The 21515-nt window shown below is 47.6% G+C and overlaps 1 protein-coding gene across 2 annotated transcripts in view; it reads right to left on the bottom strand.

Moving 5' to 3' along the window:
• Positions 1 to 373: 373 nt before the first annotated feature.
• FBXO42 (F-box protein 42) overlaps positions 374 to 21515 on the bottom strand; it is a 106729-nt gene continuing 85587 nt past the window's right edge. For both annotated transcript variants that reach the window (XM_029064589.2, XM_029064590.2), the window contains exons 5-10: positions 10965 to 11118; positions 9914 to 10024; positions 8347 to 8443; positions 7176 to 7232; positions 5776 to 5892; positions 374 to 5527 (exon numbers count right to left, since the gene is read on the bottom strand). In XM_029064589.2, the coding sequence (XP_028920422.1) occupies positions 4412 to 5527; positions 5776 to 5892; positions 7176 to 7232; positions 8347 to 8443; positions 9914 to 10024; positions 10965 to 11118 (1652 nt within the window). In that variant the 3' untranslated portion in view covers positions 374 to 4411. The remainder of the gene's footprint in view (positions 5528 to 5775; positions 5893 to 7175; positions 7233 to 8346; positions 8444 to 9913; positions 10025 to 10964; positions 11119 to 21515) is intronic.

Here is a 21515-nt window from a genome sequence, read left to right as displayed (position 1 = left end):
ACTTTGAATTGAATATTACGGATATTTTGGGGCTAAACACATCTCCCTACAATTTAAGTCAAGATATGTTTTAGTGCCGATAATGATCGTCCTCCCCCATAAGGGAGCCACAGCTAACCAGAGACAGAACTGAGAACGGGATCCTCAGATCTTTTCATCTACGCACATCAGCTCAACTGCGACTTGATACGGGCTTGGACTTCATACTATGGTTACTCCGACTCAGCGAAGGAACAATCAGAATGGAAGGAAGAAAAGAAAACGTGTGAGTTTTGGGGACCAGGTTGGCAACGTCCCCCCAGTTACCCTTTCGGCACCAATGCGTGATCACAGAAGCCGCCTGCCGCCGCAAGGTCTTTCACTACAAAACTAAACCGTTTCCATACTTTTTTATTTGTTAAATTGCTAAAAAGTCATTGGGGGAGGGGAGGGAACATTAACAAAAATGAAATTTACACAGATTTAAATATCAATGAAATCCACTTTTCATTCCTACACTTGTATGTGCCTAAAATGCCTATTAACAGGGTAAGTCGTCATGGCGGTACACCTGAGTCATACGGGAAACCTCACTCACAGCACCAGTTACATCGGAGCACACTGGGTGTTGACCTGGACTCCCGTTGGTCGGTGGTGAGCGGAGAGGAAGTCAACAACAACGGTTTTCTCTCTCATTCAACAATGAACCACTAAGGGAGCCATTGAGTAGGAACCGGGCAGAACATGCCTTCTGCAACACGCGAGCAGGGGAACGGGAGAGGGGAGAGGTCACTTTTTCTCTCACTTTCTCTCTCACTTCTGATCCTTCACGCTGACTTATAAGCTGGTAAGGGACCACAAATGAAGCAAAAGCAATGAACATCACCATGCCAGGATCACCGTAAGGACCAAGACAGAGGGGCAAACCGACCTGGAATGTCACTTCGGATGGGGGGAAGGAGAGAGGCAAAGCAGAGAAGAATCCGGAGAGATGGAATGGGGTGGGAGGAAGGGAAGAGGGAGAGAGAGAGGAAGGGAGGAGAGAGAAGGGGGAAAGGGAGGGAGAAAGAGAGAAACAGAGAGGGGGAGACAGAGAGAGAGGAAGGTAAGGTCCTTTCATTCTTCATTGACTAGAGGCCTGAACTTTGAGCTATTTATCCTCAATGTTAAGCTGAAACCAGATCCCAGCTCTTCTTAGCCTACTTCTGATTTTCAGTTTTTGTTGTAAATTGCCAGCATTTGAAGGCTGAGAGAGTGGTTTGCCCAGCTGTGCCTTAAAAAAAACAAACCTGTTTCTAGAACTCTAGCGCGTGCTCCCACAAAACAAAGGCAAAACACAACTACCATCTCTGTGTCTACGGAAGACGTGGAATCAAAACACATAAACCCCCGTGCCACGGACCACAGTGGACAGGAGAACTGGCGCGCTTTTCACGGAAGGTGGGGAACATTTGGAAACTCCTACTACAAATTCCATGGAGTGAGCCGTTATGTCCATGCAATGCTGCAAACCTGGAAGGCACTCGGTAGGACTGGAAGGGGTTAAAGCTTCAAGTAGAAACAAAATCATTTTAAATAGTTAAATACTGATAAATAGATCTTCCTTTCTTTCTTTTTCCCGGTGCTCCTGAGGTTTAGAGAACAAAGTTTTGTTTTGTTTTCTCAGCAGATTTAAGACAAGAGCGGTGTCGATCGTGTTGGAATAGCGTGCCTGTTAAATCGCATTTAATCAACTCTCTCTCCGACGCAGCTCGGAGATGCTGGCCTCATGCCCGTTTCAAGTCCCATGCCACATGTGGCTTAGGGGTAAGGCTGGAAAAGGCCCACCACCGTGGTTAGATTGGGGATCTACCCGGGCTCATCCACCATACCGGGCTCGGAATCCCTCAAGATTCACACAGACCCCCTCGTCCCCTTCTAACACAATTCTGGTGTTCAGGGGCCCCCAGGTGCAAGCTAAGTTGGCAGGTCCCCACTCCAACCCAACACCCGAATCTTCAACACCAAATGAGTGGAGGCGAGGAAGATTTTTCTTGGAGAGCTGTAACCCAGCTCAGGACGGGCCTGGGAGTGAGAGTGTAGCAGCAGATTTCCAGTAGGGAGCCACGCTCTTTTCTGAAAGAACACCTCCTTCGCTTGCCGCTCCCAGAATGGGGATGCAGCATTAAGAGCCAGGTTGGGAGATGGGGGCGGTGGAGGGCTGGGCTAGAGTTGTGATTTTGGCTACTACTAAGGAGATCTTTACCCACTTCAGTCTCCCAACTACTTACTTCATCTTCCAGTCATTGTTCTGAAATGGGAAGTGGGCTTTGGAGACCGTTTCGGTTCCCGAACCCCATTTCAGCTCCAAGGTTCTGGCAAGAGTGACTAAATCAGTGCTCTTCTTTCAGACCACCACAACCTGGCAAAAGATGACCCCCGCCCGGTCTAACAGTCCTAGCCAAGAAAGGGATGGAAACGGTCCCAGAGAAGAGAGCCCAGGGACCAACACTGAGCTTGGCTTAGTCGGAGAGCAGAGTAAGTAGGCACGTGGGTAGCTCGCTCATTTAAGAAGATGGAATGTGGTTCACTTCCTCAGACCCACACTCACCTCCTCTCCTGGGAGCTGGCACTTTGCTGGGCTTGGAAACAGGAGAGAATTTCCACCAGGACTGACCTAACACCCCGCAGTTCAAATAAACTGCAATACTGGAGAAATTCGGGGCTCCGGACCCAGTTGAAGCTGAGTCTCCCTGATCTCTGGGGTCCAGGAAATTCCCACAAGGCTGAGAGAGGGATGGAGAGTTCTAAAGGCAGAACTGGAATTTATAAGGATTTTTCTCATATCCTGCTCAAAAATCACCGAGAATCACATTTATGCCCAACATCTAGTATCCGACTGGAATCACGTCTACTTCCGCCTTTCCCTTACGTGTTATGACTCTAGGGCCTGGTTGACTCTCATTTCCCAGATCACCCAACTTTTCTAGCTCTGATCTTCTTGTGACAATGGAGCTCTCCACAGAGCCAGAGGAAAGGAAGTAGATCTAGAACGTACTTCACTGCTTTCCGAAACACACCCTTTTTCTGGCTGACTTAAGTCAAATCACTGACACCTGACCTATGAGGTCGGAAACGTGGATTTTGGGAAAATTGATTAAGAAAAAAGTTCTTGGGGAAAATGACACTTTGCTAATCGTGGGCAGAAGCCCCAGCCAGTGACCTTTTTCGTTTGCAAACGTGGATAATAGGTCCAACATGCTTGGGAAGAAAATGGAATTGAGAAAGAGGGAGGCATTTCTGAGTAGCTACAAGTATGTATCGTGAAAATATACAGGGTTGGCATCTAAAAATTCACCTCTGGCACCCCAAGAATACCGGCATAGGCTAAAGCCCCTCCCCTACTACCCAACCGGACACGTTCCTGGCAGATACCTCTTTTTCCTCTCAAACTCAACCCAGAAGAACTGATTTAAAGGGTATGAAAAACGGAATCCACATTTGCATAGAAATTGGAAAAGCAGGCACCACCGAGGGAAGACTTTATCGGAGAGACAATGAGTGGATTGGGGTTTTGGCAAGTTACAACCAAATGTGATTGTCAGAGAATTCCAATATCGAGGGCAGTCTAACTGACTAGGCTACATGCTGGTTGTAGAGATGTGGATTTCCTGACGATTCTGGCATTTCAATGAGGAACAGCCCCATCTTGCTTCCCTACACTTCTCCCAGTGAGACAGGCACGGTCGGGAGAGACCAAAGAGGGCTGAATGAAGCCCAGGCTTGAGGAAACCAAAGGTATTTTGTCTCCCTCCTAGTGTAGGTTGCTTTTCAGTCCCTTCTGCATCACCAGAAGGGGTGGAGCGGGGGAAAGAAAAACACTGCTATTTTTCCACAGGCAGTTGCGTTGAATCTGCATTGCTATTTCAGAGCATTCAAGCTTGAAGTCTCTAGCTCTCCCTCTGCGCATTCTTCCTTACCTGGCTCCCCATCTCATAACCGCGGGGAGGGCAGTAGACAAAAGTCTGTATCGGACGCTTGGTTCTTTGAAGAAGGTATTTGGTGTTAGTTGGTATGTTCCCTAACTTCTGGGTCTAGTTACAAGCAAAGTAGAAAAAGGCAGCAAGGCCTCTGCTAAAACACAGCAACAATTTTATCGGAACCAGCACGGAGATCTCTCCCCCTTTGTAAACAGAATTGGCTATATAATATATATATACATATATATATTTTTTAATATAACTTTTTAATGGAGACTTCTGACCCCCGCCCCTGGAGTGAGGGTTAGATTGGGAATTGGAGATTTGGTTTTGTAGAGTCTGTTTGGATTTTACTTTTATTTATCCCCCTCCGCCCCCCGCAATTCACAGTTTGAAATGCCTGCATGACTGTGTAAAATTCAAAAGAAAAAGCCACAGAAAGGGGAGGGGTTTGGAACGCGGTTTTTGCCATATTATCTTTTCGCTCGCACAAAGTACAAGGCATTTGTTTTGGGATAGTACTTCACGTTCTGCTTCTTGTCCATGAGGCCCCCGAATATAATGAGTTCGCCCCTTCCCTGTACCACCGTGTGCAGGCTGGTTTCGGGTGGCCCGACCACAGAACTGCTATTGAACACCTTCCACTTGACCCGCCCTTTCTCCTTGGTGTCTTTAATGTCCAACACGTACATCTGCATAGGCTTACAGTTCATGCTCTGGTACAGGGGCTTGCCGACGTTCAGAGACTGGGGCGGGTGGTGGCCCAGGCGCCGGGCGATCGGCGGCAAGGCGTGCCCGTCCCCCTGGGCCGGGCCCGGGCGGGGGATGGGCACGGTTTCCGGGCCGCTCAGGCTCTGACTCCCAGGGGAACTTGGGGAAGACACCAGAGGAGGGCTTAGCGCTGCAGAAGTAGACGGACCTTTAGAAGAGAGGGCTTTGACGGCTTCCAGGCTCCTCCGCAGAGCCCCGGGGGACACGGCGCCCGTCAGCGCGCTGGCCACGTGAGGCGGGGTGTGGATTCCGTTCGTCTGTTCTGGGGGGTTCCTCAGGCTTCCCCCGACTGTCCGGTGGTCCGTGCAGTCCATCTGACTACTGCTGGAAGAGGGTTTCAGATCCCAGTTCAAATCCATCGAGCCTAATCGCAGATCTTTCTGATCCGGAAGGGATCCTCGCCGGGGGGCCAGAGAAAGTCCGATTTTCACGTCATACCCTTCTGCGGCGGATGGGGTACTGGGAGAAACCGCCTGAACTGGGCTGTCTAGGGAGGCCCCGCCCACCGCAGCTCCTCCGGGGGACAGACTCCCTCCGTTCAGGACGGGTGAGCTGTCCCCTCTGGCCGGGGAGAGGCTCCCTTCCCGGGAGCCCGAGGGCGTCTGCCTCTGGGCCCTGGGCCTCAAGGTCCCCCAGCGCCCGTTGACACAGGGCACTTCGTCCGCGTTCCTTACGGGGGACTGAGAGCGGTACTCCCGGGGCTCGGGCACCAGGGCTGGTGGGGTGGCACTGATGGGAGACGGGCGAGAGTTCAAACTGGGGCTGAGAGGTGCTCTCCCGCTGGGAGCCTGGCTGAAGACCACCACACACTGGCCCACCTGAAAAACAGAGGGGACGTTACTACCGACTTGTTCCAACCAGAAACTCTCTCTCTCTCTCTCTCTCGACTGGCCTGAGAGACTTCCAGGGTGCCTCAGCCTCAAACGAGACAGAAAACGCCCCAGGGAGCACTGCCCTGGCGTCACAGGGCTGGTGACGATCTAAGAGCCACTTTCACCATCTCGGGAGAGGTGAACGGGCTGCGGGAAATCCGTCCTCACAGCTGGCTGCCGTTCCCCACTCTTACCCTGCAGGCTGGGTGACACCAGAGTTCGGGCGCCCCGTGATCTTCGTTCTCCACTTTCAGGGGCTGCCAGGTCCACGGGCTAGAGTGCATGTGCAGTAACCAGGCATCCTTGAAGAGCTGTAAAGGAAAGAACAGATGCCTGAACTTGACTTGGGGTACTGTGCTTTGGTATAGCCATTCTGCTGGACTTAGGGAATGTTTGCAAAAGGAGAGCTTCGGCAGAAAGAACATATGGGGGACGCCCAGCAGGGATCTTTCTTAAATAAAGACCCCCAGATCCGAGGCACTTGGACTGTGACAGCTCTTTACATTTCAAATCTCGCCTCAGGGGGAAAAAGGAAGAAAAGTGACTTTACTACTACCGTTTATTACTGAGCCAGGGATAACAACAGTAAAAAATAAGAACCACAGTCACGCTATTTTCCAAGTGCTTACTATAAGCCCAAAATGGTACTACGCACTGGGATGGATAAAAGATAATTAGGACAGACCCAATCCCTATCCCATATGGGCTTACAAGTGAGACAGAATAGGCATTTTATCCCCATATTACAGATGAGGAAATGGAAGCACAGAGAAGTGAAGTGAATTGTCCAAGGTCAGACAGCAGACAAATGGGGGACTAGGAGTAGAACCCTACGAAAGAACTCCTGAACATTGGGCCTGGGTTCTTTCCACTACCTCATGATGCTTCTCAGTAACCCTAAACTAGACTTCAACTTTTCCTCTTTTCCTTCCCTCTCTGGACTGGACTGTCAGCTAGTTATGGGCAGGGGTACGTGTCTACCTATTCCATTGGATTGTATTCTCCCAAGCACTTAGTACAGTGCTCTGCATAGAATAAGCCCTCAAGAAATACTGTAACTGATAATGAAAAAATAGGAGAAGTGACTGTTTCAGGCCGGAACAAGAACAAGGATCGCTGATAATAATAATAATAATGATGTTGGTATTTGTTAAGCGCTTACTATGTGCAGAGCACTGTTCTAAGCGCAGGGGTAAACACAGGGGAATCAGGTTGTCTCACGTGGGGCTCACAGTCTTAATCCCCATTTTACAGATGAGGGAACTGAGGCACAGAGAAGTTAAGTGACTTGCCCACAGTCACACAGCTGACAAGTGGCAGAGCTGTGATTCGAACTCATGAGCCCTGACTCCAAAGCCCGTGCTCTTTCCACTGCGCCACGCTGCTTCTCGTTATCAAAATGCCTAGCACAAGCACCTTGAAGAGAATGGGGCAAAACATCCAGGAGGAATGGGTGTGATATGCCTGATCTTAGAATGCTTTTCTCCAAGACTCTTATGAAACAGGTCAGGGCAGAAAAAAATCTTCCCTCAGGTGGCACTTTGACTGCCTGGAGCCCCTAAGAACTATTTTTGGTAAAAATCTACAAACTTACTGCATTTGGACCTCCACAGCCTCCAAGGATTAGGATGGTCTGGTTGTCCATGACGATCTGGAAAAGGCAGGCAAAAGAGGGAAGTAATCAATAATAAGAACTGTGGTACTTGTTAAGTGCTTGCTACCGTCAAGCACTGGAGTAGATACAATATCATCAGGTCTCACGTGGGGCTCATGGTCTAAGCAGGAGGGAGAACAGGTTTTGAGTCTCCATTTTGCAGATGAGGGATCTGAGTCACAGAGAAGTTAAAGTGACTTGACCACAGTCACACAGCAGATCAACTGGCAGAGCTGGGATTAGAACCCAGCTCCTCTAACTCCCAGGCCCGTCCTCTTTCTACTAGGCCACGCTGCCTCTTTGATTAGAAACAAATAATCTAAAGTCATGTGATTCACATAGACCTCAAGGGTCTCAGGTCTTTAATGCCTCCACAACCACAGAGTGGACTAAATGTTGCCAATGAAACTGCATGGATATGCTCTAGATTGGTCAAATACGTAAATTAAAGTTCAGACCTCATCCAGCTCAGTGTCTCCTGACAAGTGAAACCAGAAAATGGCTTGGTACTGTTGGACTTCAGGCTATCTCGTCCTCTAGACTGTAAGTTCATTGTGGGCAGGGAATGTGTCTGTTATATTGTTGTACTATACTCTCCCCCACGCTAAAGACAGTGCTCTGCACACAGTAAGCACGCTATAAATACCACTCACTGGTATGAATCTTAGGACCCAGCAGATGCTGGAAAACACACATCAGAAGAGAAAGATGCTTACTTCTTTTCTGCCGAATTTAGATTGCCCTTCCATGGTGGCGGGCTGCAGAGGGCTCGTGGGATTCCCATCTCCCCCACCCCCTTTTTTAATGGTATTTGCTAAGTACTCACTATGTGCCAGGCACTGTACTGAGCACTGGGGTAGATACGAAGTTAGACACAGTCCCTGTCCTAAATGGGGCTCACAGTCTTAATCCCCATTTTTACAGATGAGGTAACTGAGGCACAGGGAAGTGAAGTGACTTGCCCATAGTCACACAGCAGACAAGTGGTGGAGCTGGGATTAGAACTCAGGTCCCCTGACTCCGAGGCCCGAGCTCTATCCACTAGGCCACGCTGCTTCCCACGATGCGGTCGCATTCACGGAATAATGGAATAAGTGTAAGCAGAGGGCACCTGAGACTGGCCACCTCTTGGATGAGGGCTGGGGCCGGAGACGTTTGGCTTAGACCAGGCCCACTGCTCGAGGTCCAGGACCCAGACGTCGTTACTCCTGCAAGGACAAGAGCACAGGCAAGAAGCTGATGATGAATCCACTCAGAGGTCCCAAAGGAACCATTATATCACAACACTCCTTTTAGTACGTTTGGCAACGTTAGGGCACACCCGCTTAGTCCCTGCCAGGTCTTCTACATTAACGCGCAGCACAGATACTCCTTGGCTGTTAGGATCTCCTGTCCAAGCATCAGGAATTTCTAGCTAATAAACATCCATCCCGTTACACTCTCCACAGGTCAGCAGAAATGGAGAGCAAGAAGCAGCAGAGGGGACGTTTGGACAGGAGGAGCCGGGCACCAGGGGCCCCATCGACCGACAGAACGGGGAGAATCTGGGAAAAACCTACAACTCGGAGGTAGGCCAGCATAGCCCGTACTCAACGATCTCACTCTTTTTCCCAGACAGAAAATATTTCTTCTCTCCAAACAATCAATCAATCAATCACATGCACCATCAAGAAGAGAAGCTTAGTTCATATCCTTCTACGGGTCGCCATTTAAGAACAGTAAACTCCAGGCTGTGAATTGCAAGTGTGATGGGAGATATTGTCTGAAACACCCCAAGAGAACATAGTTAACAGACACACACTTGTTGACGGTGAAGGTTGCTATAAAATGGAGCGAGTGGAGGGAAGACGTAGGACCGATCCCTTTCATGGGAGATAACAACAACATAATAATAATAATGATGTTAAGCACTTACTATGTGCCAAGCACTGTTCTAAACGCTGGGGGAGATACAGGGTAATCAGGTTGTTCCACATGGGGCTCACACTTAATCCTCATTTTACAGATGAGGTAAGAGGCACAGAGAAGTGACTTGCCCAAGGTCACAAAGCAGATAAGTGGCATAGCTGGGATTAGAACCCATGTCCTCTGATTCCCAAACCCGTGCTCTTTCCACTGAGCCACACTGCAGAAATACCATCTGACCAGGACAGTCAGTCAGCCTGGAGTTAGGAGGATGGAGTAGTTAACATGTAGCTTTCCCTACAGGCCTACTTAGTCTCCAAACCAAGTTTGCCAGTTTATTCTCTGGCAAAAATAGCAGAGGAATAGCACCAGCTGATTCCCTCACCCATAGAATGGGTCAGGGAGGGGGGTTTTGAGTTTGCTGATGAATCTAGGGAGAGAAGGGGAAGAGTTGACCTCTCATCCACTACTCTTTCCCCTCTCCGACCCACTCAAAGACTAGACAGATCGCTCCCTGGCCGTCTCCCCCTAATCTGGATGACGTTTCAAGGGCCATAGCCCCCCAGGTCACTAGCAGCCCACTCCCCGGCCCGCCGCCAATTAGGAATTTAAGAGGAGAATGACAGGAGAGCTGCAGGAGGACGAGACTTTAATCAAACACACTGTGGTTTGCAGGAAGGCCTTGGTCCCATTGGACCATCACTGTTTATCTATCATTATCATGCCCGCCACAAGTATTCCAACTGGCCCGGGGAGGAACTGAACCGACTTACATTTGCCTAGATCCTAAGGAACCACCAAAGACGATCATTTTGTCTTCTATCACACAGGAAGAGTGGCCCGCCATTGGCGGAGGACCATGTGTCGTCACGATGCAATTCCACCTACGGGAAGAGGACGGGAAGAAACTAGGAAATCCAGTGTCACTTTTCCGTCTAACGCTTTAACATAGGAACCAGAAACTGGGGAGCAAACCTTTGCAGTTATATACTAAAGAGAAAACCTTTTATTTTGCAAAAATACTTGAGACTAGACAAATTGGTTCAGGCACCCCTTTTTTCTTAGCAACTGGACCTCCTTTAGGATAGCCTGTCCTTTAAAAGTGAAATTCACACTTGCATCCCTAATTTGGATGGTTCATACGGAATTGAAAACAAGCTCTCATCTTCTACAAACTGGCTTCTCTGAATAAACTCCACAGTGAATTACACCGACCACTCTGCCAGCAGTTTTCTCTCTCTGATCTAGGTATCCCAAGCTCTGGTTGGCCCTTGCCAAGGGATGGGAATGGCTTGCATTTGGACGGTGAATAGTTTAATGACCCATCAGTTCGGTAACACACAGTGGAGGGGTTGGGAACCACTGGCCTCGAGCCCAGCGGTGTCCAGCGTGCAGCTCCTGAGCCGTGGGTGGTTCTTCAGCGGCTGTTCGGCTCACCGGGGAATGCTAACAGGTGTGCCTTATCATTATGGGTGATTTCACCTCCCTGGAAGTGGGCTGTGGCCTCAGTTGTCTGTTGCTGGCCACCACTCCAGGAACAGAGTTCTGGGCCTAGGAACTTTTTTTTGCTCTGCACCCTTGGGCCGTGGTGCATGGCACTTCATTTCACGAAGCTCGGACTCTCCACCACCCCATCAGAGTCAACCACCTGAAAGGCTCCCTCCTCCTCTCCTTCCTCGTTGTCCTCCTCCTTCTCTTCCTCAATGGGCTTCGATGGCACATCTCTCTTCCTCTGCCATAGTCAACAACACCCTGAGACAGCCCCCATACCCGAGGAAAGACGTTCCCGCTGTGGAAGCAAAAGATCTCCCCTTCACTGCTTACCAGTTTTTGGAGGGTGAGTAGGTGTGTATTTCATCAAAGAACCTTTCTGGCTGGTGGAGAGGATAGGGACTTGGACGGGTCCAGCCACCAAACAGCACAAGCAGGTCCTTGTACACCACCAGAGTAGCCCCAGCTTTCGGCGACGGATAAGAACCTGTCAGAAGTCAAAAGCAGTTAGGATTAGGGAATGTCGGCACCCGGCAAGTTAGCTGGGCTTAAGCTGCAGTTGCCTGTGGATCGACTTTTTCCTAAGGAAATGGAACTGTTAGGATAAAGCTGGGAAGGGAGACAAGACTAGGTTTTGAAATACCAAGAGGAAACCACCATCCATTTTAGTGTCTTTGCAATTACTAAAAGCCTGAAAGCAAATCTTAGATATGGGCAAAACATCTGTCAGTCGGTGACAGGAAATTACTAGCTTTCTAATATATTCCTTTAAATTACTACCTTGACGGTGAGAAAAATTATTGCTTTGGCACTCAGTCCTTCAAACTTGAAACATCTACTAACTTTTTCCCTAGGGAGGCAGGAAAAAGAATGCTAATACAATTAGCTTTGTTCAACACCGAATGAATCGGATGCACAGAAGAGGAAACTTCTTCAGAATCCGGGAAGCTTTAAGCTATCTTTTCAGTCTCTGTGCATAAATCACTAATTAAAAGTACACCTTGAGTAGAGGGAAGTGTAATGGAGATGGAGAGGTCTGTACAGGCCTAAATTTTATGGCCCAGGCGAAGCCAAATGGATATTGGAAAATATGGGTCAATTTTGGGCATGGACTCAAAATTTTGGAAAATTAACCTGTAGCAGGCCTCAGGATTTTCAAGCAATCTCCTTCAAATCACTCAGCAGGAATGAAAACCAATAAGCAAACCCAGGACAGCTTAATGCCAATCTCTCAACGATTTGGTAAGCAAAATAAAGCAAAGCATTCAGCTCTGAAGACCAGCCTATCCATGACTAGATCTTTCCAGTTTGAAGTACTGTGTGCCAAAGCAATAATTTTGCTCAGCACCAAAGTAATAATTTAAAGGGATATGTTAGAAAGCTAGTAATTTCCTGTCACTGACTGCCCAAGTCTAGAAAGGGGAACATTAAAAAAAAGAAAAGGAAAAAAAGGCCTAGGTTTTAATCTCTTCCTTGCCTTTTCTGCAGAGATTCTGGGAGTGGGCCCCAGGGTTTGTTCACCTCTGTGCCATTTGCTGAAGCTTGAGCTCCCACTCGCCCCCAGGGATTCCCCAAGGAGAAGGGGGAGCCCTGGGGCAATTCGCTCTCTGTGGTGAGAGCAAGTGCACCACCCCCAAACACATCTTTATGGTATTTGTTAAGCAAACGATAAATGGTATTTTTTGAGCACTATGTGCAGAGGACTGTATTAAGCTTGAGACAGTATAATACAACAGAATCACAGACAAGTTCCCTGCCCATAATGAGCTTCCAGTCTACAGGAGGGACAAACATTAACTGGAATAAACAATATGTAATACATAATTTAAAGATATGTACATAAGTGGTGTGGGGTTGGGGTTTTTTTATGGTGTGTGTTAAGCGCTTATTATGTGCCAGGCACTGTTTTAAGTGCCAGGGTAGATATTCGCTGGGGTGGGGAGAATATCCAATGTCTAAAGATCACAGATCCAAATGCAAAGACGACTCAGAAGGGAGAAGCAAGCTGGGAAAAAGAGGGCTTCATCGGGGAAGGCCCCTTGGAGAAGATGGGATCCTAATAAGCACTTACTATGTGCCCGACACTGTACTAAGCACTGGGGTAAATACAAGCTAATCAGGTTGGATACAGTCCAAGTCCCACTTGGGGCTCACAGTCTCAATCACACTTTACAGATGGGGTAACTGAGGCCCAGAGAAGTGAAGTGACTTGCCAAAGGTCACACCACAGGCAAGTGGAAGAGACGGGATTAGAACCCAGGTCATTCTGACACCCAGAATGTGCTCTATCTATAAGGACACGCTGCTTCTCTCCCCCTTCTTTCACCCCAGCATTCGTGAGTCTCTCTGTGGCCGCAGAGTACACAGACTCTTACGGTAACCCCGGTTCTACCCTTTCTCGATTGTTGGCTGCTACAATAGCAACCTGTACCTAGGACAACAGGAACCAACACAGACTGAAGCCATGGCCATCCAAGTAAAGAGTCTAAAGCCGCTTTGTTGTTCCTTCCAGGCTGAGAAACATCAAAGTCCTTTTGGGGATCTGGGGATGGAGTCTAGGGTCAATCCATGTTGGGCGGGGATTTTTTTAAACGGCTGATCCAGCTCAAGCCGGATTGCTGGCGCATTCCAATCCGGGCAGATCGGTGCCCGGCAGCCCCGAAACAACAGGGACACTTGTGACACCACTCAAGTCAAATCCAGCCAGAGGAAGAGCAATGAATACACTTTTGGCACATTTCCTTAAACCTCTGGGCCTTCATTTTGCTCTTTTCCAATAAGTCAGTGTTCACGCAGCAAGCTAAAAGGCTCCATTAGAGAAACTGCAAACCTGGCTGTTCCAGTTGCAGAACTGCCCAGGGTCAGATTTCCAAAGCTAAATAGGTTCTGATGACACCATGGCCCTCTGGGAGAAGGAGCTCAGTTAAGCTCCCTCCATTTCGGTTTGATCATCATCCAGTGTGGTGTGGCGATGGGCTGATCGAGACCGAAAAAGGGGAATTTGGCTTGTGCTCTGGAAACTGTTATCGGCAATGACCGACTCTTTCAAAGTAGTTTGTTGATCGGTTTTCTCCGCAAAATAAAAAAAAAGAAAGTAGACCTTTTCCCCCTTACTAAATCAACCTTCGGTCAGTCATTGATGCAAGTGCTAGCTATATCTTAGACCTCCTGCCTTATCTGTTTTGTTCAGAAACCTTAATTCTAAAAGGAAGCTTCATTCGAACAACAGGAGACGAGCCAAAACGGGCAGGCTTGTCGGAGGAAAAAAATTCCGAGAAATCCTATTTGAGCTGATCCAAAAGCGAAGCGATAAGGTTGGCAATGACAAGACAGTTGCTAACCTGACTTGCTGGGAGAGCAGCAGGTCTCTGGCTGTATTGTTAGCTTCCGACTTACACCAGGAGGCGTCAGCCATTCTGGACGAGTTCCTAATAAAACAACCGCTGCCCTAGACGGGACCAGTCACGGCAGCGTTCCCTCCCTAGTGCTCCCGTGTCAATCGCCAGCTCTGGAAGACTGACGTGAGGCTTCCGTGAGGGGCGTTCTCACTAACATTGTGTCGACTGGACATCCTGCGTTGAGGATTCATTATATTACTGGTTCCTGGAAGGTAAGCGCCTCCCCCGGGAAACGGGCCCAATGATGAGAAACCAACCAAAGCCAGTTGCTTCCAATCAGCCAACAGGAATCAGTCAGGGAACAGATCTGATTAGGGCCCTAGTTCCCTCCGGACAAGACAATGTCAAAAACAAGCGTGGCTATTCTAACTACCAATTCCTAAGAGCTGGGAAACATTTCTTGAAAAAGAATGAATAAGTGTGGCATTCGTTAAGTGCTTGCCACGTGCTAAGCCCTCTACTTTGCGCTGGGGTAGACACAAGATAATCAGGACGGGCACCGTCTCTTTTGCACACGGGGCTCGTAAACTAAGCGGGAGGGAGAATGGGTACTTAATCCCCAGTTTCCAGATGAGGAAACAAGCACAGTGATGCTAAGAGAATGACACTTGAGTATCGGTTTCTCTCTTACTACCACCCAACCCGCACACTCCGCTCCTCTAACACCAACCTACTCTCTGTACCTCAATCTCGTCTCTCCCACCACTGACGTCTTGCTCGTGCCTTCCCTCAGGCCTGGAACTCCTTCCCCGTTCATACCAGAGAGTTCACCACTCACCCCACCTTCAAACCCCTCCTAGAGTCACATCTAGGCCTTCTCGGACTAAACTTTCTATTTCCCCTTTTTGCCCTCCCCTCTGCCTCAACTATGAACTTGGCTGTGTGCCCCTTAAACACTTTGATACTCACTCCAGCCCCACAATACCTATGCAGATAATGTTATACTCTACTCTTTCCCCTATCCCTAATCTATCTTAATGTCCATCTCTGCCTGTAAGCTCCCTGTGGAAAGGGATGGCACCTACCAGCTCTGCTGTATGGTATTTTCCCAAATATTCAGTACAGTACTCTGCACACAGAAAGCACTCAAGACATGCTATTGATTGATTGACGGATTGAGCATGGCCTGTGAGAAGCAGCATGACCTACTGGAAAGAGCCCAGGCCTGGGAGTCAGAAGACCTGGGTTCTGATCCCACCTCTGCTACTTGCTTGCTGTATGACCATGGACATATCGTCGTGCCTGTTTCCTCATCTGTAAAATGGGGATTAAACACCTGCCCTCCCTCCCCATTGAATGTGAGCCCCTGAGGGCAGGGGCTGTGTCCGACTTGATTATCTTGTAATAGTAATAACAATAATTGTGGGATTTAAGCACTTACTATGTGCCAGGCACTGTACTAAGTGCTGGAATGGATACAAGCAAATTGGGTTAGACACAGTCCAAATACCACATGGGGCTCACAGTCTCGATCCCCATTTTACAGATGAGGTGACTGAGGCACAAAGAAGTGAAGTGACTTTTCACAAAGCAGACAAGTGACAGAGTAGGGATTAGAACCTGAGACCTTCTGACTCATAGGCCCGGGCTCTATCCACTAGGCCACATTGCTTCCCAGCACTTAGTTTAGCACTTGGCACCTAGTAAGTGCTTCGCAAATACCACAGTTGTTATTATAACTGATGTGAAAGTGAGAACCAAATAAAAGGAAGGCCACCTTTTAAAGAAACCAACCTTCCCCTGAGCTATTTTTGGCAAAAAATGCTTTCCAAAACTCTTGAGTCTTGTTTTACTCAACCATGATCACTTACTTTTACCACTCTGCCAGCATCCCTCCCCGAATCCTAATTATTATTACTATTTAGTATTTCCATCCAAAGCACTGTGTACCAAGGCGTATTTTTAAGCATTTTACTTATCGGTACATTCAGCTATTTCTTTAAACTGGTTTGTATTTGAGCAGTCAGGCAATTATACCGCTTCCTGCTTTATCCTTAGCTCCTCCTCCGGCTTTCACTATCTGGGAGGATATCTGTCTCTCGCACTCAAACTGTAAATTCCTTGAGGGCCAGGAGCATGTTACTTGTTACTACATAGTACCTAGCATTCAGTAAGCACTCAAATACCACCGAGTGCTGGATTGATTGATAGTGTATTGCCCAGAAGCATTCAATTAAGGTACATGAAACTTTCACAAGAGAGTGTGTGCATTAAGGATTTGAGGTTTTGTGATGGTCCGGAATTATAAGTAAAAGTATCTGGACATAGTTCCCATACAGCAGCAACTAAATATCTGTAATAGTCTCTTCTTGCTTTCACCTCTCAGGGTCGCACCTGGAAAGTTTCCAGTAGTCTACCAGTCTCGGCTATGGGAGGGAGAGTCAAGCAGAGGCCTGCCCATTCCATTCCTAGCTTGGGCAGTGGCTAAAGGCAAGACTCCCCCGTGCTGGGCAGCAGCGGCATGGGAGAGAGTTGAGGGCGGATATTCGTGTTTACTGCGCGGAAGGTGGCAACGGTAAACCTCTTCTTTATTTTGACCAAGAAAACTCTATGAATGAGAAGCAGCATGGCTCAGTGGAAAGAGCACGGGTTTTGGAGTCAGAGTTCATGGGTTCGAATCCTGGCTCGGCCACTTGTCAGCTGTGTGACTTTGGGCAAGTCACTTAACTTCTCTGTGCCTCCGTTACCTCATCTGTAAAATGGGGATTAAGACTGTGAGCCCCACGTGGGACAACCTGATTCCCCTGTGTCTACCCCAGCGCTTAGAACAGTGCTCGGCACATAGTAAGCGCTTAACAAATACCAACATTATTATTATGAATCCACTACCAGAACGATTGCAGATGGAGAGTGGCACGTCTGGGAGAGATGTGTCCGTGTTGCTATGGGTCGGAAATGACTCGACGGCATAAGACAAGACATTCTTGCTTATTTAAATATGCTTTCTATGCCTTTTGCAAAAAGAGCAGAAATGCTACAAACAGCACATAAACATTTGAATCCTGTTTTGGCAATACCATTAAATGAACAAATACAATGACGTACCGTTTTCAAGAATGAAAAGCCCCGGAAATGGGTTAAAAAAGAATTTCACACAATCATGACACACAAGACCGAGCCAGAGAAAGGACAAGTGTAAAGAGGCCCATTTACAAAACTCACATCACCCTTGGCCCAAATCTAATTCCCAGTGGGAAAAACACTGGGCAAACTAGATATAAATGATAGGGACAAAACAAGCCAGGGTCAACTCGACCTCACTGTCGTGACATCCTGTCACCAGTGCCTTGGACTTTTTAAAATAAATAAACAAGAAGCTTCAACTTGAAGGGTTTTTAGTTGATTTTTTTCATTATTAAAGAAGATGCCACATCAGGCAGAGAAACAAATTTAACAAGTCACTCCTTCTGATCTAGACATGTCTTCTGACAGCTAACCTAAAGATATGCCAGTCATTTTGTGCAGTAAGGTTTTCACGAAGGTCATGGTGTTTCTGAAGGTGACAGGGTACAAAATAATGCCTCTGGTGGCCAGCTCCAGAGAAGATCTGACAAGTCATCCGTCACCTCTTTTTACAACTCACTGTTGAAAGCTACAGAGGGCATGTTCGATTAGGATTCCCCAGCTTTGCAGAATCTTAGATGGAATTGTGAGGCGAGTTACAACCAACGATACTTGGAAGCAAATTCTGAGAAGATCGAAGCAAGGGCCGCAGTCAAAATCGGAAAACATCAATATTCTAAAAAGTGTAACCCACTGCTATGATGTGCTCCCCAAGCACTTGGTACCGTGGTCTGCATACAGTAAGCGCTCAATAAATACCATTGATCTACCCGATAAAATCTTCACCAATCTATTCTGAGACATCTTGGTTTTTTTCATGGCGCGGGGGAAGCTGACCAGAAGGCAAACGCTGATTATTTCCAAATTCAATTATTTCCAAGAGAAATATTTCCACATAGGTAGCCTTTCCAAGTCGCCTATTTTGCAAACAGTAGTATCCAAACCCTGGAGGATGCTTTTGTACTCCAGCTCAAATCACTAAATTAACCACACACCAACACCACCATTAAACAGGGAAATAAATCCTGGAGAAGCAGCGTGGCTCAGTGGAAAGAACACGGGCTTTGGAGTCAGGGCTCATGAGATCGAATCCCAGCTCTGCCACTGTCGGCTGTGTGACTGTGGGCGAGTCACTTAACTTCTCTGTGCCTCAGTTCCCTCATCTGTAAAATGGGGATGAAGACTGTGAGCCCCACGTGGGACAACCTGATTCCCCTGTGTCTACCCCAGCGCTTAGAACAGTGCTCGGCACATAGTAAGCGCTTAACAAATACCAACATTATTATTATTATAAATCCACTCTACACTAAAACTAGGCCAGGAACAGAAACACCAAGGCAAAATACAGTTATTATGGCTAGAGTTGATATTTTGGAATGTTCATGTTGCTTCCCACCAAAGTCTGACCTACACCTCACTGGAAAGGGGGTGCAGGGAGGCCCAGCCAGTGGCTTATGGGGCTCTGCCACTGGTGGGAAGGTCTCTATCTGAAAAATTAACTCACTTATTCATCCTACCATATTTATTGGGCACTTACTGTGTACAGAGCACTGTACTAAGCACTTGGATAGTACAATTCAGCAATAAAGAGAGACAATCCCTGCCGACACTGGGCTTATGGTCTAGAAGGGGGGAGAAACAGGCATCAATATAAATAAATAGAATTATAGATATGTACATATATACATAAGTGTTTTGGGGTGGGGAGGGGGATAGAGCAAAGGGAGAGAGTTGGGGTGATGCGGAAGGGAGGGGGAGCTGAGGCAAAGGGGGCTTAGTCTGGGAAGGTCTGTTGGAGGAGGTGAGCACTCCACAGGGCTTTGAAGGGGGGAAGTGTGATTGGAGGATTTGAGGAGGGAGGGTGTTCCAGGCCAGAGGAAGGATGTGGGCCGACGGTGGGACAGGCAAGAACGAGGCACGGCGAGAAGGTTAGCACCAGAGGAGTGGAGTGTGGGGGCTGGGATGTAGAAGGAGGGAAGGGAGGTGAGGTAAGAAGGGGCAAGGTAATGGAGAGCTTTGAAGCCAATAGCTAAGAGTTTTTGTTTGGCAACCACTGGAGATTTTGAGGAAGGGGGTGTCATGCCCAGAGCGTTTCCATAGAAAGATAATTCGGGCAGCAGAGAGAAGTATGGACTGAAGTGGGGAGAGACTGGAGGTTGGGAGGTCAGAAAGGAGGCTGATGCAGTAATCCAGTCGGGATAGGATGAGTGACTGTACTAATGATTGTACCTAGATGACCTAGGGCATTTAGTGGGGTGGGCAGACTCAGCAGGAATCCACAAAACAACTGTGGCAAAGATCACAGGGGCTACCAAGGTGACTACCCTGGCGACTGCCTGCTGGTCCCCAATGTTATGGCCACCACACTGGCACCTCGCAGCTGTCACTTTGTAGTCCCTCGGGAGCGGGGGCTTTGTACATAAAATTTTGTGGGCTCTTCGCAATGGGCAGCATCTCCTCGCTTCTTGTACCCTCTGACCCAGAGGAAGCCCTGACTGGTTAGGGCCAGGGAGTACAAGAGATACCGCTGCAAATGGCCAGCACTGCAATATATGCATCTACACGGATTCGCCTTTCCCAAAGCCTTCGTGACTGAGTCAAGTCCGGTCCATTTCTACTCTGGGAGACCTTCATCCACTGGTGTCTTCGAACTACTGGGAATTCTCTCTGACAGACCATGTTAGACAATACCACAAACCTTTATTTGACCTTGCACAGCTAAGATCACCTCCATTTTTACAGTTGTACAGCTTTATCGTTGACAGTTGTACAGTTCAAAGATCTATTAGGTTTTTGGAAATTTTAACCATTTTAAAAGGTGAAATAAGTCCAAGCCACAAACGAGTGGGCCTGGTAATCAATACAGGTTCCTTGAACATGAGAGTGTAAGTCCCTCGGGAGCAGAGACCATGTCCTTTATTTTCGATTTTGCATGGGAAGCAACGTGGCTCAGTGGAAAGAGCCTGGGCTTCGGAGTCAGAGGTCATGAGTTCGACTCCCGGCTCTGCCACTTGTCAGCTGTGTGACTGTGGGCAAGTCATTGCACTTCTCTGTGCCTCAGTTACCTCATCTGTAAAATGGGGATTAACTGTGAGCCTCACGTGGGTCAACCTGATTACCCTGTTATCTACCCCAGCTCTTAGAACAGTGCTCTGCACATAGTAAGCGCTTAACAAATGCCAACATTATTATTATTATTATTCCAAGGTACCTAGTACGGGGCTCTGAACACAGTAGACTGTATGCTCTTTAAGGGCAGGGATCAGGTCAACTAATTCCATTATTCTCTCCTGAGGGCTTAGTACAGAATAAAAATTATTGACAGATTAGTAGCTACTCAATAAATGCTGCCCCAGCTGCTGACCTTTTAATAGGTCATTCTTCACCAGCAGCCATATTTAATGGGTTCACTTTACCAAAACTAGCTTGGACTAGCTTGGGAATCATTTCAGATGCTTCGGTCTATTGGCAGCGGCATCTACACATCCGTAATGTATTTATTTATTTGAACGTCCGTCTCTCGCTCCAGACTCAAGCTCCTTGTGGGCAGGGAATCTGTCTACCACCTCTGTTCCATTGTACTCTCCCAGATGCTTAGTACAGTGCTCGGCATACAGTAAGTGGCACTCAATACATTCCACTGACTGATTGAATGCAACTCCAAATGAAAGGAAAAAACACATTTACGGTGACAAATAAGCCTCAGCTGGACACAGTTCCAGAAAAGGCCTGGAGGGTTGGATTACACATTTATCCTTGAATTTTCAGGGTCTTTAATGAAGCTAGTCAGTCTTATGGACAATATGGACATTACACCCCGAGGAAATAAGTCCTGATTTATCTCAAACGTAAAATAAAGTAGAACTGACTCACTTCTATGTGAAGTCTGTGGGCCCGCGATGGGTAAAATATGACCTTTTGGGATCCTTTAGACAATCAGGCTGTGGATCCAACTGTCTGTATGTTTCAGTCTCTAAACTAACAGGCCCCTTATCGTCTATCAGATATGATTCCCCCTGAAAAACAGGGCTGAAGCCAATGAAACAGATGTGGGAAACTGGAAAATCAGATACAGAGCCCTGCAAAATAAAACTGTTAATTGGTTTAGATGTTTCCCAAGATTTTTGTTCCTCTATGAAATCAGAGGAGATTTTCACATGTGAACAATTGAAATGGAACGTAATTAAACAGCATTTGTGTTTACTCTTGCAGTGGATCTGCTAAAAACTGTGAGGCAATTCCAGATTCTAGTTTAGTTTCTGTGCCACTTTCCCACAATCAGTGTTCCAACAAGCACTCTGAGCCCAGGACTGGAAAGCAGACAACTGGGAACTGATTTCTTGATAACAAGATAAAACAAGTAGTTCAGTAGTTTATTGGAGGAGATAGCTGCATTTCTTACACGGTTGGAGCCGCTCTTTCA

Source organism: Ornithorhynchus anatinus, chromosome 5 (genome assembly GCF_004115215.2).
Source record: "Ornithorhynchus anatinus isolate Pmale09 chromosome 5, mOrnAna1.pri.v4, whole genome shotgun sequence".
Classification (NCBI taxonomy): domain Eukaryota; kingdom Metazoa; phylum Chordata; class Mammalia; order Monotremata; family Ornithorhynchidae; genus Ornithorhynchus; species Ornithorhynchus anatinus.
Note: the sequence above shows the minus strand (reverse complement) of the source record. Positions and strands in the feature narration are given on the sequence as shown.